This window comes from Erigeron canadensis, chromosome 5, assembly GCF_010389155.1.
Source record: "Erigeron canadensis isolate Cc75 chromosome 5, C_canadensis_v1, whole genome shotgun sequence".
In the NCBI taxonomy this organism is placed as follows: domain Eukaryota; kingdom Viridiplantae; phylum Streptophyta; class Magnoliopsida; order Asterales; family Asteraceae; genus Erigeron; species Erigeron canadensis.
In genome coordinates this window covers 43578145-43594899 of record NC_057765.1, presented here as the reverse complement: position 1 = coordinate 43594899, position 16755 = coordinate 43578145, and the positions used below count along the sequence as shown (strand labels likewise).

The window sequence follows — 16755 nt, the reverse complement described above, 5'->3', positions numbered from 1 at the left end:
AATAAATGACAAATTCTTCACAAAACCTCATTATTTTTTTGTTTACAATAACTCAAAAACTTTCTCAATTAACATTGCTTGTGTTTGATCCCAGATTGACTATAACGTCTATAGTTATATTATACATGATAAATAATCATTCTCTGGTCGTATAAAAGTTATAATGGAATGATATAAAAATAGAAATTTGATAATTAATATGATAGAAAAGAACGCTAACTTTTTTTGAGAAATTTTTTTTGAATTTGAGGATCTGAAATTTGGAAAGAAAATAATTCGTAAAATTGTGGTATCATAGTTTAAGTTATTAAAAAGTTTAAGTATTATGGAAATAAAAAAGTGAGAATGGCATGATATTATAAATAGTTTTTTTTTAATAAAAAATGAATAAAACAGTTTTCATAGTGTAGCACTCGTATTATTTCAAACTATTTTCAAGGAGAGACGCAGAGATAGAGATAAATAATTTGTATTTTTTTAACATTGAAATTGAAATTTGTATTAACATGCTAGAGTGTTCAGATAGAGATTTTAATCAATGTTTTAAAAATCGGTATTTTAATCAGACCGGTGTGAAAAAAATTTCCGGCATTACCGGCATTATCGGAATTATCGAAAATACTGGTCGGTACGACTATTTTTGTTTATTTTATTATTATTCTCTAACATTTGTTACAGTTTAAGGAAAATAGTCAAAAAAAAAAACAATTATAATTCACTCTAAAATAATACTCCATCCGTTCCAATTTAAATGTCCAATTTTGACTTTCTGAGTATTTTTTTTCTAACTTTGACCGTAAATATTTTTGTTTTTACACCATAATACCTAATGAAAGTTATATCAATGAAAAGTATATCTAAAGCTCAATCTATCCATATATTTTTCATCAAGTATTGTATAACACAAACAAAAAGATATATGATCAAAGTTGCGAAATAAAGACTTCAAAAGTCAAAGTTAGACATTTAAATTGAGACGAAGGGAGTATCAAATAGGTATTTTATAACAAAATATAAGGTTTAAAGTTCACAAGTAACAAAAACTAACATTAAAGTATCATAAAAAAGTATTTAAAAAAAATTTTTAAAAAAATGAAAATGCCGAAAATACCAGAATGGTAATACCGAAAAATACCGGGAATGTCGGCCATTATTGAATAGTAAAAATACCGGAAAAATACTGGGCTTAAAATATCGGAGTATCCTCAAATACCGGCAAGTATATACCGATATTTAAAACATTGATTTTAATTAACCTTAGAAACTAAAATCATGATTAAATAATTAATTTAAGAAGGACTAGTCAAACAAGAATATTTGTTACTCTATAGTTATTTGAGTCGTTGTCACATAAGGAGTCTAACTTTGTTCACCACCCATTGGCCGACCTCATTCCTCTACACACGACGGAGCAACCCATGATCTCGACGGAGAATACATAAACTCACCCCCTTTTCATCTTCAATCCAAAAAACCCTAAATTAAAAAAAAAAAAAATTCGAAATTAAAAATTAAAACCCCCCTTTACTCCCCACCCACAGAGAGAAACTATGTCATCACCACAATCCACCACCGGAGCCACCAACACCTACACAACCTCCGCCGAAATCCGCCACTCAATCCGCCCATGGCTGTCCGACTTCCTAACCAATTTCACTCTCCCTCTTTCCATCTCTTCCCTCTCTAACCGTTTCACCAGTAACATCTACACTTACCGCGGTAATTACGCCATAATCACCATCATAATCTTCATCCTAACCCTAATTTTCCGTCCATTCACCGCCGTCATGTTCCTCTTCATCATCTCCAGCTGGGTCTACCTCCTGATCGCCCGCGATGAGCCGTTGGTTTTATTTGACTTTGAGATTGGTGATCGGTTGGTTCTGATTGGTTTGAGCGTTGTCACGATTGTCGCGGTCGCCGTTTCGGGCGTTTGGTGGAAGTTGTTCGTTTCGGGTTTGATTTCGGGGCTGGTGGTTAGTTTGCATGCCATATTGAAGACTACAGATGATGATGGTGATTCGCCCTATGGTGCTTTGCTTTCGAGTGTCGATGAAGATGGACCTGGTTCGTACGTGCCGGTTTGATTTTGTTATTTGTTGTTGGTGAATGAAAACGTATGTTTTTATATTAGTTATGATGATGATTAATGCTAGTGTTAATGTATACATATACAGATTTGATTGATATTCGATGAATTGTTATCAAGGTCTTGGTTCCATTTGTGTTTCTGTTATCATCTGGCTGGCATTGCCTTAGGAATTAAATCAACGTTGGTGTCATTTTTGTATCCTGCTTCTTATTAGTTTATATAGGTAGTCCGTAGTCGCATTGGTTTATAGGGTATATGGGCTGCTGCTATGTGCGCAAAACTGAAACTAGGCGTTTATCTCAAACGGCTTTAGCACGTCCACTCTGAATAGGAATTAGGACTAAGTTTGGCAGATTAAATGATAGGTTGAATGTTAAACCCAGTATCAGAAAGACAGCAACCCCCAAACCATGTATCAACATGACTCTTATAGACAGAACAACCTAACTACTTACATGATTGTGTGCGGAGAGATCCAGTTGAGATTCCACAAACATTTATACTTGATTTGTTATTGAGCTTCTTAGTTCTTACACACTTCCTTTAAGTACTATGGTTTGTCATTATAGCACACTGTCCTCATCCTTACCTTTGGCATGCTCTGCTCACACATCTGTTTAGGTCTCATCTGCCTTCAGCTTCATACCCCCGCTTCTTTTTCTATCAGGCGGCAACATCCTCCCCATCCCCAGTAGCTACATAGTTGCTTATGAAACCTTCTTAATAGATGTCATAAGTCGTACCCAACTTAGATGGTATACCTCTACAACTTAGATGGTATACCTCTACTTTTTACAAAAACTACTGAGCTGAGCTGCCCTATATTATGCTTCATGTTATTGCTCAACGCATTACAAAACATTATTTTTTTGAAGTAGAGTACAGACTATCATCAACCCACACCTATGCATTAATCATCCAAGACACCGTCCCAAGTAGGCCCATCAGAGATAACAAGTATGCACAGTTGATACTTCACTTCCATATCGTCTCACTTTAGATATCCTTTACGCAACTTCCATAATAAACTTGATATTGTTCACTAGCTATAAAACATAAGCAAAGTCGCTTTCCGCTACTATTCTCTCAAAATTTAGATCTTTCCTTCTTGCCACTTCACACATAGCTCAACAAATCGCTTCTATACCCCTAGTACCAATGTTTACCCTAATGCTTTTAAGAATACACCTCTTACCAAAATGTTATCACCTCTTAAACAGCCTCCCGTGGCATCCTCATTGCTGATTCTACCTTGCCGTCATCACTGCTAAATAATGAGTACCCTTTGAATCCTCTTGCGGCTTAAACCCCCTGGTAAGTACCTTGATAATCCAACTGATCGAACATCTTACCGATGATAGATGAATCTAGTTTAGGTAACAGTGTAACACTAAATTGACTTGGTTCAAGGAAGATAGATCAAAACCAAGGTAGTCACTTCTAATTGCTAATGAACTTATAGGTTTATGCAAAACTTAGAGCAAAACTAACTAGAATAGGCCATGCTACCTTTGTTTTTGGTTCCAAGTGTTTTTTTCTTGTCAATATTCAGGTATCAATCTGCTCTTGTAATGTTCAAAGCTGAAACCACTGCTTTTTTTACTTTCTCCAACTTGAAAAGAAAGTTAGTAAAATTTTGATGAGTTCGGTTTTTGTTATCATATCTTTCCAGTACCTGATGTAAAGGGCATCATATCTTTTCAATCAATTTGATGATCTTGACCTGTAAAGCCAATTGTAATTGAATATTGAAAAGACTTGATCGCTTTTATTTGCCATGTGTCTCTATTAAAAGTAAACAATTATCATGATTGCATATAATTTAGGTATTTTTCTTGTTCTTGATTTACTTTTATGTTTCGGTTAGCTTTAAAGTTTGTTAGTTTTATTCCAACAAAATGGATCACCATTACTAAGTTCGTCACATTTACACAGGAATGAGAATTGATATTGTTCGTTTTTTAGGTGTCGGATCATCGTGAACTTTGAGTTGTTGGCTAAAGGTTAGGACAACGATTTTTGACAAGTACATCCGAACTTAATCTTTGCTACTTTTATACCACTAGACTTATCAAACCGGTGCAGCAGAGTCACCAAAGTTGTCTAGATGTAGTAATGGAGATACGTCCGTCTTATTTTTTTCATTCTCAAAAGTTTTTTGTATTCAGAAAAAACTTATATTTTACTTTGACTTTGTTCTTATGGAGGCTACATAGTAAGCATTAGGAACTCATTCCTTAATTGTTTAATATGAAACTAAAATGTAAATATGAAGAAATATTATACATAATCTGAGCAATACACTGTATTTAGAATCCTTCTCAATCCTATGCCTCGCCTTTGGATTCAGAAATCGCACCATCGACATGCTCATCCTGATTATCAATAATCTTTTGGTTCAAAAAGATTATCAATGGGCACACACCTCAAGATATATGTTTATCAGTTACAAAGTTGGCCTTCGATGAACACAGTGAACAGTTATTTTCATCATGAGACTTAATAAACCATTTTAACAGTGCATTATAAGTGGACTGTAGACGGAGAGTTGAAGCAACAAGCTGAAACTGTGAAACCTTTTTTGGAGCGAGAGAATTGACAGCCCAACTTTAAAGCAACACTTGAAGTACTTGTTATGTTATAACATCGAATTGACCATACATGAGTAATTATAAAAACTACAGACACGAGATGGAGGTCTAATGATGATACTAAATTGCCTTAGGAAGCTTTCATTTTGATTGTCCATGAGAGACGGAGTGTGAAGCTTTATGCGGATCATGCATTGTTTAATTGTCACATTTTGGTATTTGGATAGTAACAATATTCATTTGGATAGTAACAATATTGTTATCATTGTATATAACATCCAGAATTCCAGATACATATCCAAGTTGGACAAATAGCAAAAAATGCTTAAATAAGTAGGTTTTTAAATAAAACCGTACCAAGACTTGAACAAAATCATATTCGGCAGGTTCAGTCAAATCATATTCGGCAGGTTCAGTCGGCCCTGCTTGACTTTAACTAGCTCTGTCCCTGATTCTAATTACCGAGACTTGAGATATGTTGCACCACATGATTCCGATATTCTTATTAGCTTAAAAGACAACATTTGATTAGGATTTAACATATTCCAGGTTCTAGTGTCTAATCTCCTATTAAAGGGTCAGATTACGGAATATCCTGATTTTGGTTACTTTACATGACAGCAAAGTTATTCACATAACTGTAAAAGAGTTGAAGAAAAGAAACACTGCATCAAAACGGCATAATCAAAGACATTCCTACTGACAATTAGCATATCCGACGGTTCAACACATTGTAGAATTACAAATTATTAAAAAGTCAGATGCATTCTAAGTTGACAATCTTCTGTAGAAAATCAATTTACCTTGACCACTAAATTGGCCCCAAATGATCTCCCTCCAACCCTACCACAGCCTGAAACTCCTTCTGAGCCTCCATGTATTTAACACCAATAATAACACACCTCAAAGTCGCATCCTTCTCGATCCTCGATCCCGTCTTTATATTCAGAAAGCATGCACTATCAGCATGCTGATAATGATAATCAGTCATCTTCTGGTTCGACAAGTAAAGATTCTCAATGGGGCCACACCTCAAAAACACACCATGTTTAAGGATCTTATGGACAACCCCTTCTACAACTTCTCCTCTAAACACCTTGAAGCTCAAGCAAGTGAAGTGGACTGGGAACAACACATCGCCCGAGTGTTCTCTTACTTTACCTTCACCAATTTTGTCCAAAGTGGTGACAGCTAAAAGGTATCCATAATCTCTCGTTGCTCTCTTGGCTGCGAAATCATCCAACAGACGAATCAATATTGCTTTCTGTAACATCAATCCCTTGATGTCAAGATTCTCAGCCGGTATTACCACATTCCAGTTCAATTTCACCTTGAGAAACATTCTGCAGTCCTACTGCACCAGAAATTATGTAGAGAAAAGTCAATATCAAAATCTACACAGATTTTGATGGCGCAATGAAATAAAAAGTATTCTCAAACAACTGTTACCTAAACAGTATTCCTAATGCATACATACTACAACCTCATGAATCATTTTGTTAGCCATAAATAACAAACATAGTAAAAATATAGTTTTCAGAGTTAAATTTAAAATGTTCACTATCTTTAAAAAAAAAAAGAAATGTAGATAAGTGTTTGGAAAAAACCAGATCTGTATAAAGAATCATATTTTGACCTGTTACCCAACCCACCCATTTTTGCCATAAACTTGATGTAAAGCAGGGGGCATATTGTCACATTGAGCATAACAGGCAAAATGTAACAGATAAAAATACTACAAGAGACCATCGGAAGTATTGCTTTACCAGCTGCAGAACCTCTAATTCTATAATTTTCCTCTCAAATATGTTCTCATGAACAAAAATGTATCTGTGAAGTTCCCTATTCTTTACAGCCTCAAAATTGTATCATCAGACTACTTTTTATAGCTTTTAGGCTATATTCCTTAGGTAATACTTTCAAGCTAATGTAATATCAGTATGTGATTAGACAAATGCCTTGAACCTAATAGTTATGGTGCATTTAGGGGGAAGTTGACGAAACTACTAACTGTAATTGTTCAAAACATGGTTTATAACGATTAGTTAAGCGTATACATCCATAAGATAATTAAGTTGCAAGTAACAAATTTGGTTGAAAAGACAGCAGCTAACTTTGACTAGACAGTGTCACATCTACCTACCAACGTTGCGAGTCTGGCAAAGAAGCATCAAAAGGTGCATGTACAGAGTACACTTACTGGCACTAAATGTAAAAGGAGGGCCTCAAGCCTCTTTTATGTGACACATACTTATGATAAAAGAAATACAATAAAGACCATTAACAATTAACAGATGAAATAAACAAAGAAGAGGGATATTTATTGTGTTTGCTTTTACTTCAAGAAGTGGTGAACTGGTGATGGTAGGGGGCTACTTTTTGCAGTTGAAATGATCAAAGGTTTCTGATAAAAATCAAGTGGTCCTCCTAAACTTTCTGACTTACCCTGTTCGACACTTTCCTTCATTTTGAAGCGAGTCTCGTAAAGCATATTTATGATTCTACTTTACGTAATTATAAGAAATGACAGAAGCACTTCACTTAACTTCGCACAAATGCGTCTCTCTCTCTCTCTCTTTCTGTTTGTAACAAAAACTTAAGAGTCTTTAATAAATATAGAACTCCAGCACATGACTATTACTAAAGCTGAAGCCTTTTCAGCTTATGTTTCATGAAAAGTCCAATGTAACAGGGGCTTAAACTAGCTTATTTTTCTGCCAAAAAGTCAATTAGCACTTCCAAACTAGCTTACCCAAACCGACGGTTTAGGCGACCAAATACCTGCGCCTGTCTGGTTCTGACCAAAGATTGGTACGATATTTCCCAAATATAATTTTCATATGGGTTTATTTTCCGAATATACCAATGTAGGTGTTCACCTGTCCTTTCCAGACCATCAAACTATTTTTTGTTCTAATTATGTCATTAGAAGATAATTTTGTTAAAGTTAATTTTTACACAAAATTGAATTTAAAAAGTTTTTAACGATTCAATAAGATACACAATTTTCTCTTAATGACTGAAAATATATGTGAGAAAAAATAATCTGCATGTGTTATCAACAACAGTATTTAAATTGTTAGAACAATAAACCCCCATTTCTACTATAACCCTAACTTTATTCCTTTAATAAAAAAAAATATTATATCAAACAGAAATTTTTAGGTTTATTTACATAAATTACAGAATATACACATTTATGTTTGATGCATCATTATAAACCCACAAATGTACTTAAAGGGAAAATCAATTAGATTATCAGCAAATAATAATAAATAAATAAACAAACAAACAAATAAATAATGATAGATAAAGATGGATGCTTACAGAAATAGGAGAGTTTGGTGCGTTGGGGGGAGGAGTAGGTGTGGATTGTAGGCGGCAGTGTGTGTGTGTGTGTGTCACGGGGAAGAGTGGGTGTTCTTATTTTAGTGGTAGTAGTGAGCACTTATTTTACTGAGAGCTCTTTCTTTCTTTCTTTTTACTATATGTCGTCAGCAATGGGATGAATCACATAGATGAACGCTGCTGTCTTTTCTAGCTGTCATTCAATCTCCGTGTGTGTGTGCAGTTAAAATAATTTGATATTTTTTACCCCTCGGAAATGTTAGGTACCTAAAAACAGTGAAAATTTAGGGGTTACGTATGTTTATCAAATTTAAAAGTTTAATTTGTAATTTTTTTTTTAAAATGTCAGTACCTAAACTTAGGTTAAGTCTGCAGTACGGATTATTTTCCTATTATTTATTTCTACATTATTTTATGGGGAAATCGAATATGCAGTTTACTGCAAAGATCTTAGATGCAGTCACACACATATCACATAGATGATTGATACATTACAAAAATGTCGTAACTTTTAAGGATGCAGTTGCTGCATTCAAGCTAAGCCCTTATTTTATTACCGTACAAAGTTTTAATGATAAATTAATTAAAATTTGAAATTTTTTATTAGGTAATTTCCAATAGAAACGAACCATTCGTCGTCAAATGGTACCGTCTTAGCTCGACAACAAATAGCCAGTTTTCTATAAAAACCGAATAACAATATAAAAGGAAAAACCTCACTAAACTCTCGTAACAACAAAGTTTATAAAGTATGGATTTACCGTTGACATTAACCAACCGCCTCATGAGTCACAACACTCATGGCTGTATAGTGTCTTTGGGTTTGGCTTTTGCTTAAAATTCCTAAATTCATTCATAAGACCTCAAACTTTAATTTAGTTTTGTATCTTTTTAACATATGTTTCTACTTTAACATAGTTTCGGACTTGGCTGTTGTATGTAATCGTCACTTCTATAAGTTGCTACTTTACTTTGATTTTTGGTTTTTAAATGAAGTTGTAAATATTATTTTTTTTGTTTCGTAGGTTCCTCATGTCACCCATGTCGACTACCAGTTGAGTGATATCTTGACAAAATTATATACGAGTAGTTTTTTTAGTTTAATGCATGAGTACATTATCTTTGATTTATATGGGTTTTTCTAGTGTAATGTTTTTGTTATGCGTGAATCTAATTATCATGTTTACCAATAAATTAACTATCAAAATTAAGAACAAATCACACCTATTGTTTTAACATCTAAGATGAATGCATAAAACAAAAATTCTGATTTTTTCAGTTTTAACTAATTAATGTAGTGTTAAAACACTTAAATAATGATAATTAATGATCATACATTATATTAATTTTATGGACATATAATATACCACCACCACCACCACCATCGCTGTATTATGTAGGTAACCTCTAATCCACTATACTAGTTTAAAAAACAAACAATGCCTTTTTAAACGGTGGCAATTTGCGAATTTTGGTCCCTATTGCAAATTTTGTTACTCAATGCCAAACCACTATAATGATAGGTAAACCCAAACTAGGTTGAAGATATGGCTTTGCCCGGGAATCTAAATTAAACCCATAAATAAAAAATTAACCTATCATAAAAATAGTTTATTCATCTGACTTTTTTTTATATACATAATGATACATTCAATTGTGTGACTTTTTTATTTTTCCTAGCTTTGAGGTTTGTAAGTTGCCAAAAATTTGATGGTAATTATATTTTTGCCACCGTAAACAGGGTTCAATACGACAATTATTGTAACAAAACGACATGGCAGTTTTTCCATATATGAGCTGTATTGGAATAGGAATGTATCAGTGGTGGTCCTGAGAATTCAAGTGCCCAGTCTGAGACGGAAACAAAAATGTCCCCAACTCTTAAGAATCAAATTATACGAGCATGGTACCCGCACAATGCGGCGGCGAATTAGCGATGACGGTGGCGGCGACATCTATTGGTGTAGGTAAAAGTATTTGATTTAAAGAGGTTAGTAAAGATATTTTCTAATATAATGGACTAATGGTGCAATTTAATATTAAAGAGTTAGATGTTTAATATTAAGAGTTGTATGCTAATTTAATTCATTAAGGGTATTTTGGTCAATTTACATGTCTCATTTATGTAAACTTTCAACATATAGGTTATAATTTTTATATAGTAGTATAGAAATATAGAAGTATAGATAAGCAATTTTTTTTATATAAATGAGACATTATAACAATAACAAAATGATAGTATTAGAAATACATACCAAATAAGTTAAACCAATGACTCGGGAAGCTCGCATAACATTTTTCATAGTAAATTGGTTGTTTATTTTACCTAAAACCTTTACATATAAAATATATATATAAAAAATTTTAAAATTTTTGTGCCCCTCAAAATTTTGTCCCGGCCGGATGTCTTGTTTGCCCCCCTCCGGGCCTCCCATGGAATGTATGTTGACATGTAATTTATGGTTTGTTTTTGTTATAATATGATGCTTTAAGATTCAAGGGCCGAGTAATATTATGTTAGAATTTAGAATAGATAATTTTGTTGTTTTTGGTTATGAAGATACGGGTTGTCTTGTTTGTATGTTTTATGTCAAATTCAAGTGTTTTCCCAATTTCAGACTCAGAATGTTTGGATTTTGTGACTTCAAGTCTCAACGTTCAAGAGTAGTTCTAAAGTTGATGCAAATAATCTTCAAGAGTGTCTTTGCTTTTGAGAAGGAAAAAGAACAGCTCTTATGGGTTCACATTACAATTTGAGTTTTGGCATCATTACTAATTTGATTAAAGCTGTACATAAATGCTTTAGGTTGTTACTAATGGTTGCTAGGGTACCAAAAACGCAGTTACATATTCCTCTCCATGTTCTTCAAAATTCAAATGGGACAATCAATAACCTAAAGTCTATTTTTCTTGTTTGATTCCATATGATGTTGATACAAAAATACAACCGTTATTTTGTTTCCATATATAGCCAATGTGTCATTCTCGTTGGCTTCCCACTTGACAAACGCTTGTGTTCCTAACTTCCTATAAAAGTTAAATTTGTCTTCGCTTGAATTTAAACTTAGGACCACTTCGTATTATTTGGATTGTTTGCACAACATTTGAAAGTATATATTATACTAGATATTTTCTAGAAGAAGGAACGACACTTATATGTAGAATATCTTATGAATTTTGAAAGCTAAAAATATTACTCCGTATCGGTATACCACTTATGTATTAATTACTTATGTATACCACTTATGTATTAATTACTTGGGATTAATCACGGGAAGACTAACGTACTTTCCCATTTGTACACGGTTGCCCATTATACTTTTTTATTGATGAGGTTTACCCACATACTTTTTTTTTGTACACGGTTGACCAATATTACCGACTATCACAGGTAAACCGGTCAACTTTGGGTCAACCGTGTACAAAAAAAAGTATGTGCGTAAACCTTATCAGTAAAAAAGTATAATGGGCAACCGTGTACAAATGAGAAAGTACGTCGGTCTTCTCGTGATTAATCCAATTTTAATCAACGTTCGTAAACATGTACTTTTTAATCAACACAATTATATATTATATTGTCATTGTTTCTTTACATTCTATCTTCATAATTATGTCCATATTATAACTATACTCTTACACACAACTCAACATCGTTCTAATATAGATCATTTTTAAACCACACGTTAAAAATGAAAATAATTTAATTCATCTCGGACGTACAACGCACGGGTCTTAAGACCTCGTTACAAAGAAAAAACAAGTTTTGAGGTCGGGCACCAACATTCATTATTATTGGGTTGCAATGATATGCAACATCCACAACGTCAAAATGTTCAAAATTTTTGTATTTTGGGTTTCTTATGAAATATTTGGTTGTTATTCCTTTTTTAGTAAGAAAGATTCGCATGTATTAAGTATGCGGGATCATCCATAAGATATTTTTTTTAGCCATACATCACTATTTTTTTTTTTTGATTAATCACGAAAAGACCAACGTATTTTTCCATTTGTACACGGTTGCCCATCATACTTTTTATTGATGAGGTTTACCCACATACTTTTTTTTTGTACACGGTTGACCAAAAGTTGACCGGTTTACCTGTGATAGTCGGTAATATTGGTCAACCGTATGCAAAAAAGAAAAGTATATGGGTAAACCTTATCAATAAAAAAATATAATGGGCAACCGTGTACAAATGAAAAAGTACGTTGGTCTTTCCGTGATTAATCCCTAATTACTTATACAAACACAAACAATGCAAACATAAATACTATTTGAAATTACAAAATAAGTGTATAAGAATTGGGTTAATAATCTTGAGATATTCCAACAACCAACCGACACATCATTTTTCTCTTTGCATAATATCAACACCAAATCCTCTTGTTGTAATACTCAGAATAATCATTGCCAAGTGCCAACAAAGCAAAATTTTACAAGTATTTTTTGTGAATTGATAGTGTTAACTTTTGATTCCTAAGCTACCATGCTAGATGACTGAACATGGCGGTGTGGATGCAAATCAGCAAATGTGACCTCATGTCGAACTGTGTTATGCCCGCTTTGGCTCACACCATTCTTTCTTTTAATTTGATATTCAAATAAGACTAAAAATTAAAGGTCCCCTAAATTTTAAACCTTACCCCTCTTTGGCCAAAAATATTCATCAGCAAAAATTAATTCCAGACGAGTTGTGAAACGAGCTCTTAAATTAAAATTAGTCTAGCTACTTACAAAATGAGTTACTCAAATAAGAAAAAAAAGAATAACATGATCTATATTATATTAGTGTTCAAAGATGAAATATACGAGTATAAATGATGTATTTAACGTGAATGAAAATATTATATTTTTTAAATGAGAATATAAAAAGATACTCATTTTTGAATTTTATGGTAAATATATAATTATTTAGTGCACGCATGAATGCATGATAACTTTGTTTAGCAAAACATTGAGTATATAAACTAGAATGATACTCGCGCAGTGCGGCGGCGGTGACGGCGACGACAGTTTAGTGGTTTCGGTGACGGGTGGTGATGAAATCTACAATTGGTGTCGAGTGGTGTAACCATGTAAATTGATGTAACGGTGATTTTTTAAATATTTTAAAAGATTATAACTTCTAATGTAAATTAGCAAGATAAGGTTTTAAATGTAATTAATTTATTATGGGCAAATTTTGTAATATCTAATAACCCTTTTCATAGAGGATGTTAATCGAGAGTAATTTAGTACTTTTATATCTAACCACTTTCTAAAAATAAGGGTCGATAATTATTATAAAGTAGTATAAATATTTTATATTTTTATGGTAATATGTAATAAGTAGATAAATGTAGAAATAGATTCAAATTGTGGCTCTGGAAATTTTCCAAAAATTACATTACATTACAAAAAACAAACGCTCTCTTTTGGCATCATCTTTATATCATTCACCCTTTTCCACTCTGACAAATTAAGTCATACACATCCATCCACCCTCCATCTCTTCTCAACCCAAAAAACATGAACTCTTATTACACCATTTTCCAAAAACTCATTACACTCTCACTCACATTATTGATCATCTCAATCTCTCCATCATCTCAACAACAGATCTCAACCGTTGATCTCAATGCACTTCAACAACTCACATACACACTAACCGACTTAAAAAAATCCAACGGTTTTTTCTCCTCATGGGACTTCACCTCACCGGAAAACATCTGCACCTCATTCGCCGGCGTCACCTGCTCCGTCGTCAACGGGGAGACACGTGTCACTTCCCTCTTCCTCGGCACTGGACTTTCCGACTCACCAGGTCTCGCCGGCACCATATCCGACACAGCTATTTACCAGCTCACCGAGTTAACTCAGTTCATCCTCTATCCAGGAATCGTCACCGGATTCATTCCGGAGAGTATCGGTTTCCGGTTGCCAAACCTCCGTGTGTTATCTCTAACTAACAACCGTCTCACCGGAAGTATCCCGGAGTCAATAACCGAGCTCAAAAAGCTTCATACACTGGATCTAAGTCATAACAGACTCACCGGTGTGATTCCGGCGATCCTGACGTCATCGTTACTGGAGCTGAGAGTGCTAGTGTTGTCATTCAATAACCTCGCCGGAGAAATACCGGAATTCTCGGATGAATCACGGCTCATTCATTTGGATTTAAGAAGTAATTTGTTATCGGGAACATTACCTGAAACGACGCCGTTTACGCTCCGTTATTTGTCGTTATCGAGTAACGGTCTGTGGGGCCCAATAGAAAATTTAATAAAATCATCATCATATTTAGTGTATCTTGATTTAAGCATGAACAAATTTAGTGGGCCCATTCCTGACTCTTTATTCCGTTGTTCATTTCTTTCATCAATGTATCTTCAACGGAATAATTTCTCCGGCGAGCTCCGTTTATCATCACCTTTGCCGGCGGTTTTTCTCGGTCCAGGATCGACGGTCGATCTCAGTCATAATTTTCTCTCTGGCGAGATCCCGGAGTTTTTATCAGGTGTTGAGACATTGTTTCTGAATAATAACCGGTTTGCCGGGAAAGTGCCGGAGAGTTACGTCGGAAATGTGATTGCCGGAAAGATGAGGACATTGTATCTGCAGCATAATTATCTAGCGGGGTTTCCGATGAAGGAAAGTGTGGTGCCGGATGGAGTGGCGTTGTGCTTAAGTTATAATTGTATGGTCCCACCGGCGGTGGGGCTAACGGCGTGCCCGGCGAGTGCAGGTGGTCCGGTTTCTAGACCGGTTAGACAGTGCTCTGTGTTTAGTAATGGGTAGTATAATCATGATCATCTTCATGTACTATATCTATTTTACTATATCTATAACTATACATTAATTATACAATTGCAAATATATATTTCTTTTGATGAATATATATTATGTTTAAGAAATGTACGGAGTATTTTGTAACTTAACTTTTTGAGATCAATAGCATTTTGTAAATTAAAAGGCTATTATAAATTTTTGTATAGGTGTTTTGAGGTAATCAACTAGCTTAGCCTGCGTTATTTCATATATTTGATTAATTATTTTCATCCTTACTATTTACGCCACCATCATATTATTTAACGAATTTTTTCATGACGTATATAAAACTGCCACTGACATATATCTACTTAAAACTAATATTTGCAAACACAAACTGGACATATGCATGTACGATGTGGCGGTATGGTGGTGGCGGGACGAGTGGTGATGACGGCGATGGTGGTGTGATAGTAGATGTAAAAGGGATAGTGTAACCATTTTAAAGGTTGATGAATATATATTGTAAATAATTTCATTAAAAATATTACATGTATATTATATGATATATATATATATATAGATATAGATAATTTTCAAGAGGATATAAATAAATAATTAAAAGTTTAACCATATGTTAGGAATGGCAAGTTTAAAACTTTGGTATTAAATTTCGACCCTTGTTTCGGTAGCAAAAGTTGGTATGGAATTTCAATTGGGATCGGAAACGGTATTTATTTTTGAAAGTTTCCAGAATAAGTATCAAAAGATATTGAAATTACTAGTCTCGTACAAGTATTGGTTCATACAGGAGGTCCAAAGTCAATATTATGCATGGGTTTGTTTGGCAACAAGCTTTTATGAGCTTCAAGCTTTAAATTTTTAACTAAAAGTTTTCATCTAGTAAAAGTTTTGTTTGGTTAAAAGAGCTTAAAACTTTTAAATTAGAGGAAAAAGCTTAACACTGTATTATCGAGTTTTTAAAGAAAAGAAAAAGAGAAGATTGAATAGAGAAAAAATGATAGATAATTACATAAAAAAGAGGCATTCTCGAGTTGAAAGAAAAGAAAAGAAAGTTGACAGTTAAATGTATTCTTGAGGAAAAGAAAGGATAAAAAGATATAATTTTACATTTATAGCCTTGTAGTAATTAAAATCTTTATATAAGTTTGAGGGATATAATAATAATTTCACCACTTTTCCTTCTAAATCTTGCCAAAAGTGGCAAGAAAGTTTTGGGATCAAATATCATATTTTTCCTTTTCTTTCTCTTCCCTTTCTTTTAAAACAAAAACTCAATAATACAAAAATTAATAGTTTTTACTTTTTCTTTTTTTATTTCTTCAAAATAAAACTTAAGAATGCAGTCTAAAGCTTGAATGCTACCGCACTAGCGTTGGAAACGAGTTTGAAGTTATTGGTATCTAACATTACTTGAATACCCTTTTTTTATTAATTGCTGCTATATATATATATATATATATATATATATATATATATTAATATTAATAATATTATACATGTAAAATGTGTCTTATGTAGTAGTATGTATATATGCCGTACAGAACATACACTAATTGGTAGGTGACTACAATTTGTAATCTCAACACGTTGCTTTATTTATTTTTTACTTTTTCGGTATGAAGTGGGGTTTTAATTTTTAAAAGCTTTTGTGGATTTTTTAATATAAATGAGTAATTTATATGTAGAGAAATCAATTTAGTTTCCTTTCTATGTATTTAGTTGACTAGTAACTTATGTATTATGTTTAGTATTATGCAAGGACGGAGTTAAGATGGAGGCAGCAGGGTCAACTGTCCCTACTACAATTTTTATACAATGTAATTTTTTAAAGTTATAAATTCTATATTTGTAATTTTATTCTAAATATATATAAAAAATAAAATATACATACAAATGTTATCTTCATCATCATAAGTTTATTTTTTGCAATTCATTGGTCATCTAAACATTTG

The 16755-nt window shown here is 33.3% G+C and overlaps 3 protein-coding genes across 4 annotated transcripts; 2 read left to right on the top strand and 1 right to left on the bottom strand.

Annotated features, from left to right (window-relative positions):
- Positions 1-1356: 1356 nt before the first annotated feature.
- LOC122600361 (PRA1 family protein D-like) lies at positions 1357-2208 on the top strand. The gene has a single exon (XM_043773069.1). It carries the CDS (start codon positions 1551-1553, stop codon positions 2085-2087), a length of 537 nt encoding a protein of 178 aa, XP_043629004.1. The 5' UTR covers positions 1357-1550; the 3' UTR covers positions 2088-2208.
- Positions 2209-5364: 3156 nt separating this feature from the next.
- LOC122600373 (DNA-directed RNA polymerase V subunit 7) lies at positions 5365-8152 on the bottom strand. 2 transcript variants are annotated; one of them, XM_043773081.1, is made up of 2 exons: positions 8011-8152; positions 5365-6034 (listed from the first exon to the last, which is right to left on the bottom strand). In XM_043773081.1, the coding sequence occupies exon 2, from the start codon at positions 6023-6025 to the stop codon at positions 5495-5497; it is 531 nt and encodes a 176-aa protein (XP_043629016.1). In that variant the 5' UTR covers positions 6026-6034; positions 8011-8152; the 3' UTR covers positions 5365-5494. The 2 variants fall into 2 exon arrangements, with proteins under 2 accessions (XP_043629016.1, XP_043629014.1); XM_043773079.1 differs by having other exon boundaries at positions 5365-6037; positions 8011-8151.
- Positions 8153-13473: 5321 nt separating this feature from the next.
- Positions 13474-14878, top strand: LOC122600551 (receptor protein-tyrosine kinase CEPR1-like). The gene has a single exon (XM_043773283.1). It carries the CDS (start codon positions 13541-13543, stop codon positions 14807-14809), a length of 1269 nt encoding a protein of 422 aa, XP_043629218.1. The 5' UTR covers positions 13474-13540; the 3' UTR covers positions 14810-14878.
- Positions 14879-16755: the final 1877 nt, after the last annotated feature.